Source organism: Myxocyprinus asiaticus, chromosome 38 (assembly GCF_019703515.2).
Source record: "Myxocyprinus asiaticus isolate MX2 ecotype Aquarium Trade chromosome 38, UBuf_Myxa_2, whole genome shotgun sequence".
NCBI classification, from domain to species: Eukaryota; Metazoa; Chordata; class Actinopteri; order Cypriniformes; family Catostomidae; genus Myxocyprinus; species Myxocyprinus asiaticus.
The window spans coordinates 39,493,899-39,516,704 of NC_059381.1; the positions used below are offsets into that span (position 1 = coordinate 39,493,899).

Here is a 22,806-nt window from a genome sequence, read left to right on the forward strand (position 1 = left end):
TTTCCTTCTTCACTGGGTCACATACCCAGTGTGCACGGTCGTCATCACGACTACCGTCCACGGGTTTTTCCTTGCAGGATTGGCGCTCCAGCGGTGGTCTTCCCACCCCTGAGCTCCCAGCTGTGGCACACAGCCACCCCCGATGTGACAGTCTCCACGGGTTACAAGGACAGGCCTCTTTCTCCCCCGTCCCAGGCTGTTCCGGGGGTGGTCACAAGGAGCCAGGTAAGTGCTTCGATGTCCCTATACTCAGCACAGCCACGACATGGTGTGGCACCTCGAGCTGTGCCGCGAGGCCCCACCTGATGGTACATCCGATGACGTGGTCCCCCTTGCGTGGAACTTGGATGCGTGGCTTGCGCTTTCCAATCCGTCACAATGGCTGGTCCGGACCGTCCAACTTGGCTACGCGATTCAGTTCGCCAGGCGCCCGCCCAGGTTCAGCGGTATCCACTTCACCTTGGTGAAGGACGAAAAAGCTGCTACCTTGCGTGCGAAGATCGCTACCCTCCTATGGAAGGGCACGATAGAACCTGTTCCTCCGGCCAAGACGAAGAAGGGGTTTTACAGCCCCTACTTCATCGTACCGAAAAAAGGCGGTGGGTTGCGGCCAATCATGGACCTGCGAGTACTGAACCGGGCTTTACACAGACTCCTGTTCAAGATGCTGACGCAAAAACGCATTCTGGCTAGTGTCCGGCATCAAGTTTGGTTCGCGGCTTAGACCTGAAGGACGCGTACTTCCACGTCTCGATCCTACATCGACACAGACCCTTCCTGCGGTTTGCATTTGAGGGTCAGGCGTATCAATACAAGGTCCTCCCTTTCGGCCTGTCCCTGTCTCCTCATGTCTTCATGAAGGTAGCAGAGGCAGCTCTTGCCCCGTTAAGGGAAGTGGGCATTCGCATTCTCAACTATCTCGACGACTGGCTAATCCTAGCTCACTCTCGGGATATGTTGTGCGTACACAAGGACTTGGTACTCTCAAACCTCAGCCGACTAGGGCTTCGGGTCAACTGGGAAAAGAGCAAGCTCCTCCCGGTTCAGAGCATCTCTTTCCTCGGTTTGGAGTTGGACTCAGTCTCTTTGACTGTGCGCCTCATGAACGAGCCTGCCCAGTTGGCGCTGGCCTGTTTGAAGGCATTCAAACAGAAATCAGCGGATCCACTGCAACTTTTTCAGAGGCTCCTGGGGCATATAGCATCCTCAGCGGTAGCCACCCCGCTTGGGTTGATGCATATGAGACCGCTTTAGCACTGGCTTCAGACTCGAGTCCCGAGATGGGCATGGCGCTGCGGGACACATAGCGTGGTCATCGCGCCGGTCTGTCACCGTCTTTTCAGCCCTTGGACCGACCTCTCGTTTCTAAGGTGTTCCCCTAGAACTGGTCTCCAGGCACGTCGTGGTCACTACAGACACCTCCAAAACAGGCTGGGGCGCTGTTTGCAATGGGCAAGCAGCCACCGGCTTGTGGACGGGCCCGCGACTGCATTGGCACATCAACTGCCTCGAGTTGTTGGCAATTCTGCTCGCCCTGCGGAGGTTTCAGCCGTTGATCCAGGGCAAGCACATGTTAGTTCGGACAGACAACACGGCAATGGTAGCATATGTCAACCACCAAGGTTGTCTACGCTCTCGTTGTATGTCACAACTCGCCCGCCGTCTCCTCCTCTGGAGTCAGCAGCACTTCAAGTCGCTGCGAGCTACTCACATCCCAGGCAACCTCAACACTACAGCGGACACACTGTCACGGCAGGTTACCCTCAGGGGAGAGTGGAGACTCCACCCTTAGGTCATCCAGCTGATTTGGAGTTGATTTGGACAGGCACAGGTGGACCTGTTCGCCTCCCAAGAATCCTCCCACTGCCCGCTCTGGTACGCCCTGACCGAGGCACCTCTCGGCATAGACGCGCTGGCACACAGCTGGCCCCCTGGCCTGCGCAAATATGCGTTTCCCCCAGTGAGCCTACTTGCACAGACCCTGTGCAAGGTCAGGGAGGACGAGGAGCAGGTCATTCTGGTAGCACCCTACTGGCCCACCCAAACGTGTTTCTCGGACCTCACGCTCCTCGCAACAGCCCCCCCCCCGGTGAATTCCCCTGAGGAAGGACCTTCTTTCTCAGGGACGGGGCACCATCTGGCACCCATGACCAGACCTCTGGAATCTCCATGTCTGGTCCACCTGCGGTGGTAGACACTATCACTCAGGCTAGGGCCCCCTCTACCACGACTGGGTTAGCCTGTCTCTATCTTTTGGGTAGTCGACTTGTCCCCGAAGGGCCATTCAACACTCATAACTATGTTGGGGGAGGTTACGTGTTGGCCTGGTGTGCTGGCTATGAGACACACAGTGGTCTGCCCATCACACACCGCCAGTTCACGTAACACAGTTCAGCCAGTTGTGGCGTTTCGTATAGGGACCCCTAGTGTCACTACATCGACACAACGTTGAGTGAGTGACAGATAGGGAATGTCATGGTTACTTGCATAACCTCCGTTCCCTAATGGAGGGAACGAGACGTTGTGTCCCTCCTGCCACAAAGCTGAACTACCCGCTGAAATGGCCGGACCTTGTCTCAGCTCCTCAGCATAAACCTGAATGAGTGTTTGCATACCAGCTCCTTTTATACCCGTATGTCCAGGGGAGTGGCATGCAAATACCACTCGCCAATTTTCATTGGCCTTTTATCAAAGACCAGAGGTGTCTCGGGCTCCCAAGAGTGACCCCTAGTGTCACTACATCGACACAACATCTCGTTCCCTCCATCAGGGAATGGAGGTTAAATTAGTAACCATGACGTTTTCCTTAGATTACATTAGAAACAAACTACCGTTTAACATTCATATTTTGACATTTTTATAAAATAAACACATCACAATTACAGATGCATATGAAAGAGGAAAAAACTAATCTCTATTTGAAAATATTTTCCAGCAATTTGGTATTTACTGCGGCTTTGCAAACACTAAAGTGCTATGGTCTTGACAAGAGAACACATTTTTAATCACTCAATGCAGTGTGTCTATGTACACACAACTGGTAGTGTCCTGGTGTCCATCTTTCAAATGAGCAACATCCCGATGTGGTACAGAAAGGTTACATTAGAAAGCATCTGAACTGTGAGCATAACAGAGAATGGTACAGTGTATGCTTACAGTTGTTAAGATAGATTTGTTTGGGGCAGCCATGTCGGTACAACAAAAATGTCAACTGTGTAAATGTTCTTCCCCTGCAGGATACTGTGTACAAGGTTTTCATAAAAAGATTTACTAAAACTCAAAATGTATTTATAACATTGTGGTTGTGGGGGCATGGTTGAGCGCCGATTTTTGAATGGAGAGCAAGATCAGAAGATGGGAACGTTAAAGATCATCACCTGTCACTGATTGTCTCTAACAGTTGTTTGTCATTGCAGTGAGAGTGGAGACAGTTTAAAGAGCAAGCCAGACAGTGGGGGGAGAGAGAAAGTTGCACGGAGCAGAGTGTTTATGGGTGCAATGTTTGTGTTGTGCTGAAAAGCATTATTTGAGTTTGTGGGAAAAGTGTGGGAAAATAAAGCCCCTTTTGAGTTGGATCTCACCGTCTCCCGCTTCCTCCTTTCCACAAAAACTAAGAACTTTGTTACAAACATAAATAAATAAGTCAACAAATAAATAAATAACAGGTACCTTTGACCATGCAATGCTTTCAATCAACTGACACAACTGTTTTACACACACACACACACACACACACACACACACACACACACACACACACACTATATAATTATAATGTTGAACTCCTTGTAACAACAAATGTATATAGCAATCTAAAACAGCCATGATCTCACAGTGGACTCCATGTCTCTGTTCAAGCCCAAGATCCAAAAGTCAGCATGGTTCAGCCTTCGCTGTTCGGACAATCAATTCATCCCCTGGTCTCTCAATGTCCAGTACATAGTTAAGCTAATAGTTTAAACATCCAAAAAGCCAAGGTTAAACATAAAATTTTACAACAATTTCTATGTACTCAGAGAAAATGCCTTAGTTTCTAAAAAGACTCTACATTTTTGTTTTATAATGAACAAGTCATTTGATTCAGGAAAACAAACTGTTTTTATGACATTTTGGTAGCATTAAAAACGATTCCATTCAAGTTGTATCAAAATGTGCCTTTGAAGTTGTGTCGTCTGTACTCACCATGGATCAACTCAAAACAAGCGTCCACTGAGATGACTTAAGTGAAAAATATTCATTTATTCATCAGACTTATTCCTTGAACATGTTAGACTGGCATTCCCCACTGAATTTTATCCTGACTTTTGAAAAACATCTTACGTAGACTCTGACATTGTTGATGGGCACAGCACACGATGAGAGATATGATGTATGTTCAGACAGTGGTTATTCTTCATTATTCATATTGGCTGCCATGTTGATGGAAAAACAAATAATCAATATTCATGTTATTGATTCTTTTTAATAAATATAACATGAAGACCTACAGTTCTTTCTAAATATCTGTTTGTTTAGTATGTTGTTTTGACATGAGTGTTGTACAGTAGCTAGCATGACCTGTAATGTCTGTTTCTTTTATGGAATGCATGGCTTATTTGTATGGAATGCATAGCATAGCAGAAGAGAACTGGCTGTGAGAAAAAAAGTAATGCAAAAGTAATGCAAAAGTAAAGTAATGCTTTACTTTCCATAAAAAATAACTTATTAATTAAGTAACTTTTTTAAATATTCTAATGAGTTACTTTTAAAGTAACATTAACCAACACTGGTGATGAGTGATGTTGCACATCATGAAAATGTGTGTTGAAACTGCCATGTTATTGAGAAAATAGTTGTTCTTCCGCAAGCTTGCAAAAAACTGCTCTGCAGCTTGACTATTCAGCCAACCCTGTAACTCTAGGACCAGACTGATTCTTCTGAGTACATCCTGGGGGTCTTTTGTGTTAGATTCATGCAGTTTATCATATAAGACATAGTAGTCAGAGGGTCCGGTGATGGGATGGCCTTTGGAATTCAAATTTTCTGTCTTCTCAAACAACCAAGGAAGTTTTAGTTTGCCCTGCTTTGCTGAGCTTATGTTTTCAGGTGTTGACTCAGCAGTCTTCCATTATGTGGTTGAAATGGAACTGCTGTAGGTACACGCAAATTTCCATGTGTGGCTGAGCCTTGTGCAAAGTCATATATACTCATGTTAGGTAAGTGCTTCCATAACAAAAAATCTCTGAGACTCTCAAATTGAACTTTATGCTATACACCACACCATTTGGGCACAGGACAACTGACCACCCACCTGGAAAAGGCAATCCATGCAGGATCCCTTAGAGTCCACATTACAGGCCTTGCAAAGTTTTCAGACAAAACCAACCTGATTTTTATAGTAAATTAATTGTCATAAAAATGCTTTTGCCTCAGTAAAAATGGACATGATTCAACTATAGTCAAGATGATTCAAGATTTATACCTTCTGCTTAATCAGCTCATCCACAAGACGATCCTCTGACACATTCATGAGTTGAGCTTCAGTCGATGCAACCTTTGCAGTTACAACTTTTGCATATTGTTGATTGAGTACAGTGTGACCCATCCTTATGTTTTTTTCTGATCCACAGAGCCCACCTTTCATAACTAGGTTCCATGGCAAATAGATTTTTGGTACGGCCTGAGGCAAATAAACACATTTATAAGTCTACACTATATGCACACTAAGAAAAACATAAATATACAGATTCCAGGAAAAAAAAAAAAAAAAAAAAATCAAGGGTAGATAAAAAAATAAAAGTGCATTTTCTTCTTAGGTCAAATAAGCAGTCACTGGGAACAACCCCACGAGCAATCATCTCAAGATTTACTGATTGCCATAACTCTTCATTGTTGACTTCCCCTTTAATCTTGTGTTGTGGCTCTTTAAGGTCACTCACTGTGTAAAAAAAAAAAAAAGTATAGTAGTATTTCAGAAAGGTTTACCTTCCCTTCTGTGTTTCACATGTTACTATAATAAAGCAAACATATCTAACCTGACATGCTAAAAACACCCTTCTTAGGCAAATCCATGATTACCACAGGTGAATGGTAACCACAGTTAACACAAGAAAATATGTAGTTAGTTCCCATGGAGAATGCCGTCTCTACTGGGGTATTTCACTCCCCGGAGGCCCTCCAAAGTGTCTATGGCCCTGGAAACTGATAAATGATTCTGGAGTAGACATAATGGGATGGAGGTTGAGTTGAATGTCTTCATTTTTGGATAGTGTCATAAAACACAGGGAGAGGCACTCCAAGAATGATGAGAGCCGGTTTTTAGAAGCCCTTGCACAGGTGAATCTAGGTAGGCTTAATAAGCAGGGCTCATCAACTCAAAACGAAGCACCAGCCCACAAACACCAGGAGAAGAAAAACCACAAGCCCAGCAGGGGTCGCCACACCCTCCTCCATAAAAAAGGGGATTCATAGGAGACCTGCTTAAAAAAAAACAAAGAATCATGCCTTTGGTAGCCCCAACCCATACACCATGCCAACTCTGGCCTTCAGTAACCACAGGCCCTGCAGAAGCAAATTAAGAAGACAAGACAAGCAGGGTAGACAGTAGGGCAACCCAACAAGGGCAATTACAAAGACTTAGGGAAAGGAGGCTCTAGATAAAGTGTCCAGCTGAACACAGCCTTAGCCTTGAGCAAATCAGTAGGAGGGTCCACTAAAGTGGAGAAGTTCTTACAAAAACTATGATAGTAGCCTAACAGTCCTAAAAAATGCATCAACTCTTTAGGAGAGAGGTAGCAATCAATTGGGTCAACATTGGCATGCACTGGTCATACACACCCCTGTCCAACCACCTTTCTGAGTTATGTCTCTGTTGCCCTGGCAAACTCACACTTGGTCAGGTTGACAGTGAGACATGCCTCCTCTAGGTGACTGAACAGGGCTGCGATGCAACACAAGTGCTGCTCCTAACAATAGCGAACATCAATGAAAACATCATCCAAATAAATGGCCACTCCCTCCAACCAAAAAACAACTCTGTACATTAATCGCTGAAATGTAGCGGGGGCGTTGCGTAAACCAAAACTCATAATGTTATATGAGAATAATCCTGCAGGTGTAATAAAAGCAGAAATATCTCGAGCACGTGGTGTCAAAGGGACAAAGGGCCAATAGCCCTTCAGTAGATCAGTCAACAAACAGGATGGTGTATCGTTTAATGAGGTAAATAAGTTCATCACATCTAAAGTCAGTCAGATGAGCCAGCAAAACATCCAGATTATTCATACACTAAGAGTTCTTTAAACGACCAAGCAATATAGCATCATCTGTTGATGAGACTCCCTCATCCACCTCATTCCCCAAAGGAGAGTGCATGGCAGTCTCAACCACTAGAGCAGGTTTAACATTAGCAGTGCCCTCATCCCCCAACCCAGATGAATGGCAGTAGTAAGGCTTTAACAGATTAATATGACATAATTGAGTGGACTTTCTCTGCTTAGGAGTAGCAATCAAATAATTCAGATCAGGAATCTGCTTCACTGCAGTAAAAGGGCCAGAATACTGGGCTTGAAAGGGGGAACTGTCTATTGGAAAAAGTGCCAAAACCTGATCGCCATAGAAAAACTGACTGTGTTCAGCTCGCCGATCAAAAATAGACTTAATTTTTGACTGAGAGGTGAGCAGCTTTTCTTTTGCTAACTTACCCACTTCATAAAATCATTCACATAATTTATTACATTTTGAGGAGGCACAGTCTCTGTCCACTTACCCCACAACACTAGTAACAGACATTGAACAGTGTGCCCAAACACTAGATCATTCGGACTGAAACCTATACTCTCCTGACCAGCCTCTCAGGCTGCCAACTTGCTTTATTGTTTTTAACCCCACACCTGTGAAAACAAGTGAGAAGAGAAGTTAGATCCCTAATCACTCTATAGGATCTAGGGAATGCCAAAAATCAACATAAACTGGGTTAAAGCCTTCACTATGGACTTTGCCGTAATAGTACAAAGAGAATACGCTTCAAGGTATCGTGTCGAAGCACACATAATGGTGAGCAAATAAGTACTGCCAGATTTTGATCTAGGCAGTGGACCTACACAGTCAATAATCAAATGTTCAAATGGCTGACTTATCACAGGGATAGGAAACAATGGGACAGGCTTAAGAGTAGAATCAGCTCGCTGTTCAGCTATCATGTCAGGGCAGGACACTGAAAGAGACTCGGGTAGAGAGAACTTTGGCTCCACACATACTTCAGTATTGTCAGTCCTTGGTACACATGGAGAAGGCTGGTTAGCACTTATAGCTCGAGTTACAGCACAAGCTGTAAATACTTTGGGATACTCCTGTGCACTCTCATCAGACTCTTCTGGTGGAACAGAAGAAACCTCAAGAGGTGGAGGAACATCAGGCCAAACCCATCCACCTGCCAAGTTGTTTCCCAGGATGCACGCCAACCAAAACTTCCCCATTCACCAGATCAGAAGATAACACTACTTTGTGTAAAGGAACAGACAAAGTGGTTAACCCAATTCGCCAAATAAGGACACTGGTCCCAGTGTCACTTACCCGGGAAAATGGCAGTACAGACTGTAAGACAAAAGACTCTGAATCCCCGTATCTCTCAAAATTTTGACTGGAATCTTTTCGTCACTTCCAGTCAAAGACACATAACCATTTGTAATAAATGGAGCGTACTCCAAGTCTCAAACAGCTTTCACAGCATTAGGCTGTTCTTCACAGGCAGACTTAACAGAACTAATAGTTACGGGCATCACGAGCACAGCAGGTTTAACGCGCGTAGAAGTATTTGAATATTTACCTTTAGACTTAAGCACAGGACAGTCGTTCTTCCAATGTCCTTTACCATGGCAGTAGTTACAAACAAAATCAGTATTCTTAGGTGTCATACGATCAGTTTTAAGACCAGACCTCCTTATTTTTACGAGACACAACAATACTAAGCTTATGAGTCAAAACATACACATCAGCGAGCACAGCAGCTTCCACAGTGGTGTTAACTTTATGCTCACAGTATATAAGTAGTGATTCGAGCAGGCACGGAATTTTTGAATTGTTCAAACACAATTAAATAACACAATTCTCAAAGGCTTGTACCTCAGATGCAACACACCAGTGATTGAACAGGATGGTGAGCTCTCTGGCAAACTCAACGTGAGCTGCATTCACCTCTTTGGACAAAGTTCTAAACTTTTGGCGTTATGCTTCTGGTACCAGTTCGTAAGCTTTTAGAACAGCGTCTTTAACCGTAGTGTAATTTTCACTCTCTAATATGGGCAGAGCAGAGTAAACTTATTGTGCCTTACCGGTAAAACACACTGCAAAAGCAGTGTTCGCTGTTTATCAGACCAACCTTTTGCATCAGCCACATGCTCAAACAATGAGAAAAATATATCAGGATCTTTCTCATAAAATTTTGGTAACAACCGCAAGTTTCCAATGATGTCGAATGTCGGATCACACTGAGGAAAATCAACAGGACTCTCATTAACAAGTTTACCCTCTCTTACCAGATCTAAACGATATCTCTGGAGATCGAGGTTTGGTTGCTCAGATTTACACTTTTCACGTTCAAGTTCTAACTTCACACGCTCTTGTTCAAGCTGCAACATTAAAAGTCTCTCTTGCTGCTCAAACATTAAAGAGCACTGCAAACTTCCAGAAGGAGAAGTAATTTTAGTAACTGCTTTGCCTGACTGTATGGCTAAAAGTACACCACTATCCATTAGAGTATTTTTCAACAGTGTCTTTCAATCGCTTGCCACCTACTTGTCATGAACTCAGTTTCCCAGCAAGCAATGCGGCCTCCAAATATGGCCGCCCCAGACTCCAATTCCCACAACACAATGTACTACCTCGATCCCAATCACCTGAACTCTGATCAGCCTCACCTGCACCTCATCACCACAGTTATGACTGCACCCTTTTATAAGAAACCCTGTCACATTTTGTCAGTGTGAAGTATACGCTCTATTCTAGACGTTTCCAAGCCTTCATAGTCTGCCTTATACTTTGTTATAGTTCCTTTGCCTGTTTTGACCACGGGTTTACTTCTAGCCCTGTTATATCTGTTGCCGATCGCCTAACCTTCTGCCTGTACTCATTGTTGGATTTTGCCTGTTGTCTTTATTGGATTTTTACCTAAACTTCATTAAAATGCCATACTGCACTAGCATCCTACTCTCCTGGTGATATTACCTGACAGAATACATCGCTGATTCTCATGGATGCAGCAAACAACACGAAGTGGAAACAAGCTTTTACTCATCATGGACAGTTAATGGAACAACAACAATAATACCTTACTAGTCTCAATGCCAAGGTTGATCCCATCACACAAGCTATCTCTGCATCACCTCCTCCTACATGGACTATCGCTATTTACTCACTTGATAGCAGAAAAATGGGAGAGAAACTCTTAGACCTCACTCAAGGAAATCGCTGTGTTTCTGAATATGCCCTGGAATTCAGAACAATCGCCGCTGGAAGTGGTTTTAATGACACTGCACTCAAGTCCATATTTTGTCGTGGTTTAGACCCAGAGATCTCTACCGAGCTGGCATACATGGATAAACATCTTACCCTCAACTCATTCATTGCTCTATCAATCCATTTTGAGCTTCTGCTGTTACATCGTTCTTTGCCTATTTTCAAGAAAACACTGCAACTTCCAAACAAAACCATAGAACCCTTGAAAATCGGATATGCAAGACTAAATACATATAGGGGGAGGCTAACACTAGTCAAGCTCCGGTGGTCGATTCCCCATCGCAGTAAGCGGTAACAACCACGAAGCGTACCTCGTTGTTTTCAGCACTATCTTCCAAAGTGAACTGATGTCGGTGCGTTTGGCCATGAAGGCCATTCCTCACGGGAGATCAGCGCCCATACCTGCCATGGTAAACCATCCAGCACCCATGCCTACCATGGTCAACGAGCCAGAGCCAACGCCTATCACCTCGACTGTCCCAGAGCCAGCGCCTGTCGCCTCGACCGTTCCAGAGCCAGCGCCTGTCGCCTCGACCGTTCCAGAGCCAGCGCCTGTCGCCTCGACCGTTCCAGAGCCAGCGCCTGTCGCCTCGACCGTTCCAGAGCCAGCGCCTGTCGCCTCGACCGTTCCAGAGCCAGCGCCTGTCGCCTCGACCGTTCCAGAGCCAGCGCCTGTCGCCTCGACCGTTCCAGAGCCAGCGCCTGTCGCCTCGACCGTTCCAGAGCCAGCGCCTGTCGCCTCGACCGTTCCAGAGCCAGCGCCTGTCGCCTCGACCGTTCCAGAGCCAGCGCCTGTCGCCTCGACCGTTCCAGAGCCAGCGCCTGTCGCCTCGACCGTTCCAGAGCCAGTGCCTGTCGCCTTGACCATCCCAGAGCCAGCGCCTTTTACCTCGACCATCCCAGAGCCAGCGCCTTTCACCTCGACCATCCCAGACCAGCACCTGTCGCCTCGACCGTCCCAGAGCCAGAACTTGTCGCCTCGACAATCCCAGAGCCAGCGCCTGTAGCCTCAACTGTTCCCTAGTCTCTGCCCATGCTCATGACCATGGAGGTCGTTCCCCAGTCTCTACCCATGCTCACGACCACGGAGGTCATTCCCCAGTCAGTGCCAGTACTCACAACCACAGAGGTCGTTCCCCAGTCAGTGCCAGTATTCACAACCACAGAGGTCGTTCCCTTGTCACTGCCAATGCTCACGACCACGGAGTTCATTCCCCAGTCAGTGCCAGTTCTCACAACCACAGAGGTTGTTCCCCAGTCACTGCCAGTGCTCACAATCACAGAGGTCATTCCCCAGTTTCTGCCAGCATTCCTGACCACGACAACTCCACCCTCGGCTTCGCCCCTCAAGCCTTCCATGGCTCTGCTCCTCGAGCCTCCAATGGCTCCTTGCTCCAAGCCTTCCATGGCTCCCTGCTCCAAGTCTTCCACAGCTCCCAGGACTCCGCCTTCCCTGGCTCCGCTCCTCGAACCTCCCGTGGCTCCACCTTCCATGTCTCCGCCCCTCGGGCCGCCCATGGCTCTGCCTACCTTGGCTCTGCCCCTCGGGCATCTCCTGGCTCCACCTCCCATGGCTCCGCCTGTCGAACCTCCCATGGCTCCATTTGCCTTCATCGAGCCCTCCATGGCTCCGCCCTCAGAGTCTTCTACAGCTCTGCCTTTAACACTAGAAACTCCACCTCCTATGACTCAGCCAGCTCCTACTCCTGTTGTTCTGCCTCTTGACCCTGTTCCTGCCCTGTGGCCACCCTCCAGGCCTCCTGAACCTAACCCTGCCCTGTGGTCGCCTCCCAGGCCTCCTGAACCTATCCCTGCCCTGTGGCCGCCCCCCAGGCCTCCTGAACCTGTCACTGCCCTGTGGCCGCCTCCCAGGCCTCCTGATCCTGAATGCCCTGGTCCTCGCCCTAGGGGGAGACCTAAGAAAAATAGTGCTCCCGGAGTGAGCCCTTTTGGGGAGGGTTCTGTCATGAACTCAGTTTCCCAGCAAGCAATGCGGCCTCCAAACATGGCCACCCTGGACTCCAATTCCCACAACACAATGCACTACCTCGATCTCAATCACCTGAACTCTGATCAGCCTCACCTGCACCTTGTCACCACAGTTATGACTGCACCATTTATAAGAAACCCTGTCACGTTTTGTCAGTGTGAATTATATGCTCTATTCCTTGTGTCTAAGATGTTACCAAGCCTTCTTAGTTTGCCTGATAATTTGTTATAGGTCCTTTGCCTGTTTTGACCACGAGTTTACTTCTAGCCCTGTTATGTCTGTTTACCAATCACCTGACTTTCTGCCTGTACTCATTGTTAGATTTTACCTGTCGTCTTTATTGGATTGTTGCCTAAACTTCATTAAACTGCCATACTGCACTTGCATCCTACTCTCCTGGTGATATTACCTGACACTACTTCAATCTCATAATGCTCACCGATATTCAATAACTGATCTTTTGTACATGACTCAAGCAATGCTTCAGATGACGAATGAATAAAATCTTGTCCAAGTTAGCCATAATATGAAAACGATGGTATTGCAGACACTCATCCAACACACACCTAACATAAAGAGCTTTGCCCCATGTTTTCCTCTGCACATGAAGTGGCACAGAAAAACCATGGCCACTTCTCTGAACTGCTGACACTCCATTTGATGAGTCAATACACACACTGGACAGATGTGATTGCATTGTTATATCTTTTTAATGGTCAGTATGTTTTCTGTTAATGTGAGAGCAGAGCGCAGAGGAGCCACTGCAGATGTGGTTGAAGAGGGCTGAAGAGCCATTGTAGATGTGGTTGTACAGGGCAGAGGAGCCAGTGGAGCTAGTGCAGGTGTCATTATAGAAGACTGTGAAATCAGTGCACTTGAAGGAGGTTGGGGGGTTCATTTGATGTTAAGCATATTTGCAGGTGAGCTACCATTACGTATCTTCTCAGAACAGTTTTGCTGAAATTAGGGCAATGGTAATGAGCCTCAATTCTGCAGGGCAAATGGCAACGTCATAATCTTTTACCTGTAGATGAAGCACAGTGCTCAAATCAGGAAAAACAATGCTAATCCGTTCACATAAAAGCCTGATAATGACATAAGTTTAAATAGCCTAATTCAATATAATTCTTAGTACATTTTTTTTTTAAAGAAAAATATGAATGAATATGTTTCTGCACGTTACAGTCATCTACAGTAACAGTAGGATAGGGTAATGAACCTACCTTTGAAAACAATTGCCTTTTTTAAATGAGCTTCCCAGTGTTGCTGAATTCTTTTGAGTGTGGTTGGCTTCAGAGCAGGGCATAAGGCACAGTGGTACATCCTGCAAGATGATGTGCACTGTGGTACCACTGGGTTTTGGCACCAACTAATTGATTGGTGCATCTGTAAGAACAGAAAAAAGAGACCAAAGATTCGCTAAAATCACACTAATATCTAAACAGATATGTGTACAATTTATTGCAACTTTTCATGTTTCCTTGTTATGATTCTTAATATTAGGATCATGCCTACGCACCGCGCCTACACAGCAAGCAAGCAGCATGACATTGATTTATTTATAATTTCATTATGATTTCATTGATATTAAGACAACAGCACCACTATACCACCTACAATGTCACTGTTTTCAATGCGAGAAAGTAAAGCTAAACAGGGACATAAACTATACAGTGGTTTCAACATGTAAGCGATATAATACACACAAGACAAGACAGTACATTTTACACAATGTTAAATAATCTAGTTTATTCATTTCAGATATAGCAACAAAACTATATCATGGTTGGCTAGTTAACTAATACCACAACCAAATTAGATAATGTTTTAATGCAGAGCCACCATACATAAAGAAATTGAAATATATTTACTTTGTATTATTGAATATTTAAAATTAAAATTCTAAGCACAAAGTGTAATTATATATTGACAAAAATCATACATACAGCAATTATTCTGACTTGCACGCTGCTGAAAGTCAAAATTTTCTGAATCCAACACCTGTCCCTATGCGTCGATTGTAAGTAACATTGCAGATAGTCAAGACTAGTGGTCGACCGATATATCGCAGAGGCTGATAAATCGGCTGATATTCTGAATTGTTTAATTATCGGCATCTGCCGATACATTTTCCCCATTGGCCGATTTGTTTCTTGAGGGCGCTGAGAATCAAATCCAATCAAATAAAATCAAATAAATCACTTTTATTGTCACACAGCCATATACAATAGTGCAATGATGTGTGAAATTCTTGGGTGCAGTTCCGAGCAACATAGCAGTCGTGACAGTGATGAGACATATACCAATTTACAATAAACATCAAATTTACACAACACAATTTAAAGATTAATATACACATAATTATATACAACACAATATACAAATAATAACATACACTGTACAGTATACAATACACACAACATACACATTATTCAATAAAAAAAGTATATATAGTATATATAGAATGTACAGTAGGTTGTATTGTACTGTATTGACATTCAGGCTGTCGGTTGATAGTAAGTTGTTTCACCTGCTTGCATGTGAAGCGACTGAGACAGTCAGGTCGTGTTACTACAATAATAGACTGGTGTGTATATCCCAGCCGCAGCAGACACATTTGAGCTCATAATGTTAAAGTGCTCACCATTCTCCCTCTCTCTCCTCAACAGTTCCCTGTAACTTTGAACTGTCTTGTCTAATGAGGAAAAGGCAAATATCAATAAAACTAATATCATATACCGTCTGCAAATATGTGCATATCTCATTTAAACAGATGTAATAAACCAACCTCACACAACTTCAGCAGATCCAGCATCATGTGGAGCGCTCATAAATCTTCCTCTGAAGCACGTATTCTAACAGTCTCTCCTCAACAGTTCCTTGTAACTTTTCTAATGATAAAAGGCAAATATCAATAAAACTTCTATTTTATACCATTTGCAAATATGCAGATATCTTGTTTAAAAAGATGTAATTCACGAACCTTACGAAAATCAATTATTTTCTTCCCGTCGTACGCTCAACTAATATCTTCCTCTGAAGCATGTATTCCATCAGCCAAAATAAAAAACTTCAGCAAAGTTCCTCTGATTCACAAATCATGACGGTCACTCTGTGACAATCCAAGCAGGCGATCCAGGCCGTTTAAACTGTCAAGAGATTGCTGCTCGTGCTGGATCCGTATGAGCGTGTGAGTGCAACTTCAGAGTAAAAGTGCTTCACGTATGCTATAAGTAAATGCCTTATTCATTATGCACTGAATGCACAGTTGGTTTGATTTGGTATTTTTGGAGAAAATGCAATTGCTAACGTGGACATGCCATCCATGGTTGCTGGACTACTGTGTGTACTGTTATTTCCTTCTTCCTAATATATTAACAATTTCTTCATGTGCAAAATAAATTACTAAAACAGAAATCAGAAGAAACTGCTATCTACCATTTTAAATACAATATTATTTTTTTAGATTTGTTTTTTTTTTTTACAAAGTTAAAGTTTAGTGTGAAATTGAGTAAATATAATGCTAAATAAGTTTATTCATTTTTTTTAGTAATTTTAGGTTTATGTTATTTACTTTGTGTGATATATCGACATTAAATTGTGTGATATATCGACATTGTATCGGCCACCCTGCTCTCTGGATATTGCCATTGGCCATTAAAAAACCCATATCGTCGATCACTAGCCAAGACTGCAGGTGGCGATTGCAAGCGACGTCACTTGCAGAGGAAACACAGGTGAGTGAGAATGCAATTCAGAAAGTGCAAGTGCAAGTCTGCAGCCTGACTCTATTGCCCTCAGTGGGCATTGCACCCAGAAATTGGAGCTCACATGCCCTTACGTTTGAAAACACTTCCTGCTTTGGCCACTAGGGGCAGTGCTTAGAATTTTTGGTAAGCACAGACAGAGTTTAGCTAAAGAAAGGTCAACCTACTGTTTCCAAATTCATTGTGAGATCAGTCTGTTCAGAGTGATTTGTCACATGGCAAATACTGCTCAGGTGATTAGCTAAAAAAAAAAAAAAAAAAAAAAAAAACATAATTTCTGGAACTGCGTGCTCATGAGCAAAGATGGCAGAAAGCATGTTGTGCAGTTCCTGGGCTGCATGTACCAGCTGAGCAAATGCCAGTGAGATGAGTAGAAATGCTAACAGATACAGTAGCTCTCTCCAGGTTTTATAGAGCTTTTTGGTTGACATAGTAATAAACATAAAAACCTTATGGTGTCTTGTGGCTGTAAACATGAACAATCTTTTTTCTTTTTACTATTTTTTAGAAAGAAATATTAGTGATCTAAGACATATTGAAGTCACATTACACATATTACAGGGTTTATAAAGGGGCTCATTAGACTAATATTATAAAATCATGAATGAATCAATGAATCAATTATAAAATAAATAAATTAATGATAAATCATTGACATGCAGTTATAACAACATGAATAAAAGAGCGACCTTCATGCAATACTTGCCAAATAGTGAGCAGTTTAATGTACATGTTATAAATGCTTAATAAATACACTTATTCATATACACATAAATCTCAATAATAGTGACAATCAGCATAAACATCATTACTGAATATCACCACACAAAAGACAACTAACAGTGTTGACAAAAACAACAACAAAAAAAACAGCAAACAATAGACTTAAAACAGTAACTGTATAATGTATTCATTTCTGCAGGCAGGGAACTCACAACCCCTTTACAAATCTGTGGACAATAGTTGGACATTTGGGGGATTATTGTTGGTCTAACATGTATTTGTGTGTAGATTCTAATTTCACATGTCTTAATATTTGTGACTTAAAAATACAAATCTCTGCTTTAGTTTCAAGTGAGAACCTCACTGAGCATGTGCACGGTAGTCAATTGCTCTGAACAAAGCTCAACATACACAGACCTCTTTTGATGACATTGTAATGTTTGTTATACAGATGTGTAAATTTGCTGGCTGAACTAGCAGTTGTAAGTCAAAGTACCTTGAAGATACTACATTGAGGTAACTCCAAAATCTTCATTAGCACAACAATTATTTGTTGGATTTTTAACAGTGCACTTTCCTTGTCACATTGATGTCAAAAGGATGTGCTACTCCAAGTGGTGTCCCAACTTAACTAGTACTAGTTACCTAAAGTCCTCTGTAAATACACTTTTCAGGTCTGGACCATTAAAGGGGCTGGAAGTGATTTTAGCCATTCTGGAACTTTCAACAGATTAGTTGTTGAATTTAACCACGCCCCCTCTTTCAAAAACATTTAACCCCAGAGACATGCGCACACACACAAACACATCAGATGCAGAGGGGAGCATTTTGCCATACGACCATAAGCGTTTCACGGAAACAGGACACCATGCCGGCACTTATATGAGCATATATGGGCTGCCATGTGAATGTGCACAATTGACAGGCAGAAAGTCTTCTGATTGGCTAAACAAGTCATCTGACCACAGCCAGCGGACATCATTTCCCCTGCTGTTTACCGAGCCTAGGGCTGTTACAGAGACAGGTGTAATATTTAATTGCACCTATTTCAGCGATAGAAGTGTTTTCTGCTTGTCATTTCATAAAATAATCACTTACAGCACCTTTAAACCATACTGACCTTTATATACATAGGTTTCTAATGTTGGCAACTCCTTAATAAATTCTTCACATGTGTCTTTTTTACATTAGAGTACATTTTAATAGTTCGCTAATGTTGAATAAGTGTTATTAAGTATTTATAACATGTGAAGTAAAGTAGCTCAATATTTGGCAAGTATTGCATGGAATTTACCCTTTTTAATGCATGTTGTTATAACCACATTTTAATAATTTATAATGCATTTGTAAAATAATTATTAGTCATTAATGAACCGCTTTATAAACCCCTAACAAAGGGAACATTTAATAAAAGTATTACCTATGCTCTCTTTGAACCGTAATATTAAAGGTTACCCCTGTAGACCACAGGGCTGGTGGGAGCAACCATATTAATATTTGCAAATGATTAAAGAATCATTCTGTTTTTGTGATTTTGTAGCACTGCACCACAAGCTATTAGTGTCCAAAAGAGAATAGCATTACTGCATTAACAGCTAGTTGTTTGGTTCTGTATACACTATGTTGTTTATAAGTAAAGTTGTTGTCGCTACATGGTTTTTATTTTAAATTATTTTTTTTTTATGCAAAAACAAAACAAAAAACAAAAACTGAGCTATGTGTGCACAGAACAGGATAAAGACTTAGAAGACGAGTGACAGCGGTATTTAGCTGCAGTGTGAACACAGCCAAAGTGTGTTATGAGCTGCCCTTTCTGCTTGCATGTACAGATATATGATGACTGCAGTCTGACAGAGCATCAGCTGCAGACACTAATTTTGCCTCTATCCAGAGCAAATCAATGTGTTCAGCTCTCAACGTCACCCAAATAACCTCTTTCCATTTGAAAAAAATAAACCTACCTGGAACTGTCAGGAAATCATACAAACAACGTGTTATAGGTCAGTTAGTTTCCCTTTGCTGCGCCAGAATGTAAATTGGTACATGCAATCATGTCATTTGTTCAAGTCAAATCAATCAAGCATCTGTGTGCCCAAATTAGACTCATGTCAGCACTTGAAAATTATTATTTTCTGCTCTGATATATCTGACCTGAAACCCAGACTATTATTGACCTGCACACAGACATCCTATTTGTCAAATATTTTCTGGAACTAATTGACCCTTTGCTAATATCCAACCCCCTTGGTTAATGTTGCACTCTTAGACAAGCTTTACAGAACATGAATCTGAGATTTTAGTGAACAGTGCTATTTTCAGTGCAGTGTGCTCATAAAGTGGTAAACATTCAATGAATATAATTTTTATGTGGGCTGGAATAATGCAAAGTATTTTTATCAGCATTTATTTCCTATTTTCACTAATAAGACGTGAATCAATACGTAAATGTATAAATGATATTCAAGGAATATTTCATCCAAAAATTATACTTCTCTCATCAATTACTCACCCTTATTCCATCTCAAACTCGTATGACTTTTTTTTCTTCTGCAGAACATAAACAAAGATTTTTTAGGAGTTATGTTTATATCAATATAATGCAAAACAATGGGGTCCAACATTTCCAAGCTCCAAAAAGGACTTAAAGGCAGCATAAATGTAATCCATATGACTCGAGTGGTTTAATCCATGACTTCTAAAGAAATATGATTGGTTTTGGGTAAGAAACAGACCAAAATGTCACTCTTTGACATCTGCAGTGTCCTTGGTGCGATCATGAGAGAAGCTTGATTACAATTTCTTGCTCTTGATGCATGCGCAGAGCACATGTACAACACATTTACAGTGATCTGATTTGTAATGTAATCAAAAATATCATCCATAAAAGTAACTGTAATCTTATTACACATATTTTAAATTGTAATGGAATCTAATTACAAGTACTTCATTTTTGTAATATAATTACGTAATCAAGGTTACATGTAATACGTTGCTACCCAGTTGGTGACGTTTTAAAGGCTGGGCTAAGCGAAAAGTCCATTGTGTCACATTATTAAACTGAAATCTACAAATTGTCATGGAATTAAATGTTCACACATGAAATCTACATTTTAATAACGCTGTCTTCAACGTTTGTCTTACAGAGGTTGTTCAGCTCAGTCTAGCCGATGATAAGCGGGTAAGCGTTACCACTGTGACTGTTGGTCTAAGCGCAGTGCTGTCCTGTGCCATTCAAGGCACTCTGCGACCACCTATCATCTGGAAAAGAAATGGCATCATCCTCAACTTCCTTGACCTGGAGGATATTAGTGTAAGTACTTTTAAAACAAAACTCATTAACAGAAAATTGTAATTTTAAAAGTTCATAAAAGTTTAGCAAAAAATTATGATTCTAAATCTCACAATCTCAAAAATAAGTTGAGGCTATACCAAATAAGCTATAATATTTTAATTAATATGAAAATACTCTAAGGTTTCTATTTTCGTACCTGGCTTAGGTGCAGCACTTTGCATTATGACGTCTTATTCAGTTTTCGTGAGAGCACTAAATCCAAGTATGATTTTTGTCCCAGGACAACGCACAACTGGGCATTGGTGGAGTTTTCTGTGGGTGTTTATGTGCAAACTTTGGGTGTACAGTATATTTGAGAAATCTAAAATATACTGTGCAAAAATTTAATTTGCCATTTTTGTGAAAACAAAATAGGTCATGGCATTTTAGACGACTGAGAAACAAGTCTTTTCTCAGCACAAAACTTAGTCTGTGCATCTGCATTTTTGCAGGGGATTCCTGTTTACATTGTCTATAATTATTAAATTATTCCTGACAGCCACTGCCTTTTACAGGCGTATATAAAGAGCATGTCATAAAGACATATCTGACATTCAAGAAGGATGCAGTTACTGTGCAAAAGAACACAAGACAAATATATCTATATCTATATCTATATCTATATCTATCTATCTATATATATATATATATATATATATATATATATATATATATATATATATATATATATATTGTTCACTAAAGCAGTATCGCATGAGCAAAGTGCTGTTGTTTCCTGCTGTTTCTGACAGGCCCAACAACACAATTGCGAGTGTGATATTGCATTCAACGAAAACAAGGAAACTACTTTTTTTTATGCCATGAATCAGAATCTGCCATTGCTAGATCTAAAGATGCGACCAAGCCTCCGTTACTAATTACAAATGTCACTTAAGTGCTATCATAAGTATCCTACAAGTATGTCACTCACATTCAAGTGTTTTGTTGTCGGAAATAACAGGAAACATGAAGGACACCAGGTTCATTGTTGCATATTTCCGGAGACTATAGCCAGAGATGGAGAACTTGTATTAAAATGAATAGGAGAGATTGGAACTCCCAGTATGGTGGGTGTAGAAAAGGAAGTCCCACCTTACAGGTAAAAGAGCCAATCAACTATTATATACAGATATCACCTGTCAGTCAACTCGAGAATGCGCATTCACATTAGTTGGACCAGACTGAAAAATAGTGTTTTTAGTGTGATCTGAGCTAAATAAGCAGAATTTTTGATACCATTGTTGTCAGATTTTACTGCTGAGTTGAAATATGATCTTTGATCATAATCTTATTTTGGTGATTTCAGACTCTCCTCATTCAAGTAGATAGGAGCTGTACTTTTATGTCACTTGTATCCATAGAAAAAAGCTGCCCGGGAGAGTTCCAAAAATAGCAGCAGAGTGGACTGACTTGCCTTGAAAGAGACTTAGATATTTATTGGGGAACTCTTATTTTGACAGTACAATATGTATGTTACTCAGCTTGCTGAAGATAATGGCATTCTGGTCAAATACATGCTACTTTCTCTGTGTAAAAAATGTTCAATATGCAACAAATGGTTAATGATATACATAAATGTTTTTAACCAAAACTGAAAGTAATAAAAAGGCAGCTGCATTTAGAAAAATGAATAAAATCATTATTTACAACAAAAACCATACTTTCCTCCAGCATTTTAAAAGTTTATGTCTCCTCCCAACTTGGAAACGCAGGTGTCAGATAGCAGAGATGGAAACTCGAGTCTGCGACTTGGACTCGAGTCACACTTAAGTCCGACTTGACTCGGACTTGTGAACAATTGACTTGAGACTTGACTTGGACTTGAAAACAAAGACTCATGAAAAACAAGTCATTATGGGATGGCATTTCCGATGACAATGTTCTCTTTTCTACACCACATGCCAGAATCAAATCAAACACCCAATTTATTTATTTTTTTTCATTCATTCCTGACCCTATCAATACGTGCTGCACCAGCCAAATATCACAACAAATCATCTCTAACTTTTTATCACACTATAAATACTTCATATGACTGACTCAAATACCTACTATACATAATGAAGCCACTGATAAATTAAAACCCAAGCACAGGTAGAATGATAGTAGACAGAAAAAGAGCACACCATGTTAACAACAAGTCAGCATATACCATGTAGACACGCATCTGAAGGCATGCATCTAAAGATGAAAATCTCTGTTCATCACTCATTGGATAAGTGCTGTTATATAAATGGACAACAAAAAATAATTATATAGCCAAGTCTTACCTTGTGATGATCTTCGTGTCATTTAATTTGAGAAGCAATAAATTAATACAAAGGGAATCTGGCTGCACTACGGTGTTGCACAGCTGTCATAGGCTTGCTTGCTGTCCATTTTCAAGAAATACATTTGTTCCTTTTCTTGTTTCTTCTTCCAAGTATTAGCTTCCATTTACTTAATATGCAGGTTTACTTAACTCGCATCTGGCCTGTTAATGACTTACATTTCCATAAGCA

At 41.8% G+C, this 22,806-nt stretch overlaps 1 protein-coding gene across 1 annotated transcript in view; it reads left to right on the plus strand.

Moving 5' to 3' along the window:
* The window catches only part of LOC127429129 (follistatin-related protein 4-like), a 503,881-nt gene that overhangs the window by 423,362 nt on the left and 57,713 nt on the right, over positions 1–22,806 (plus strand). The window contains exon 7 of the mRNA XM_051677965.1: positions 20,118–20,284. Within this exon, the coding sequence (XP_051533925.1) occupies positions 20,118–20,284 (167 nt within the window). The remainder of the gene's footprint in view (positions 1–20,117; positions 20,285–22,806) is intronic.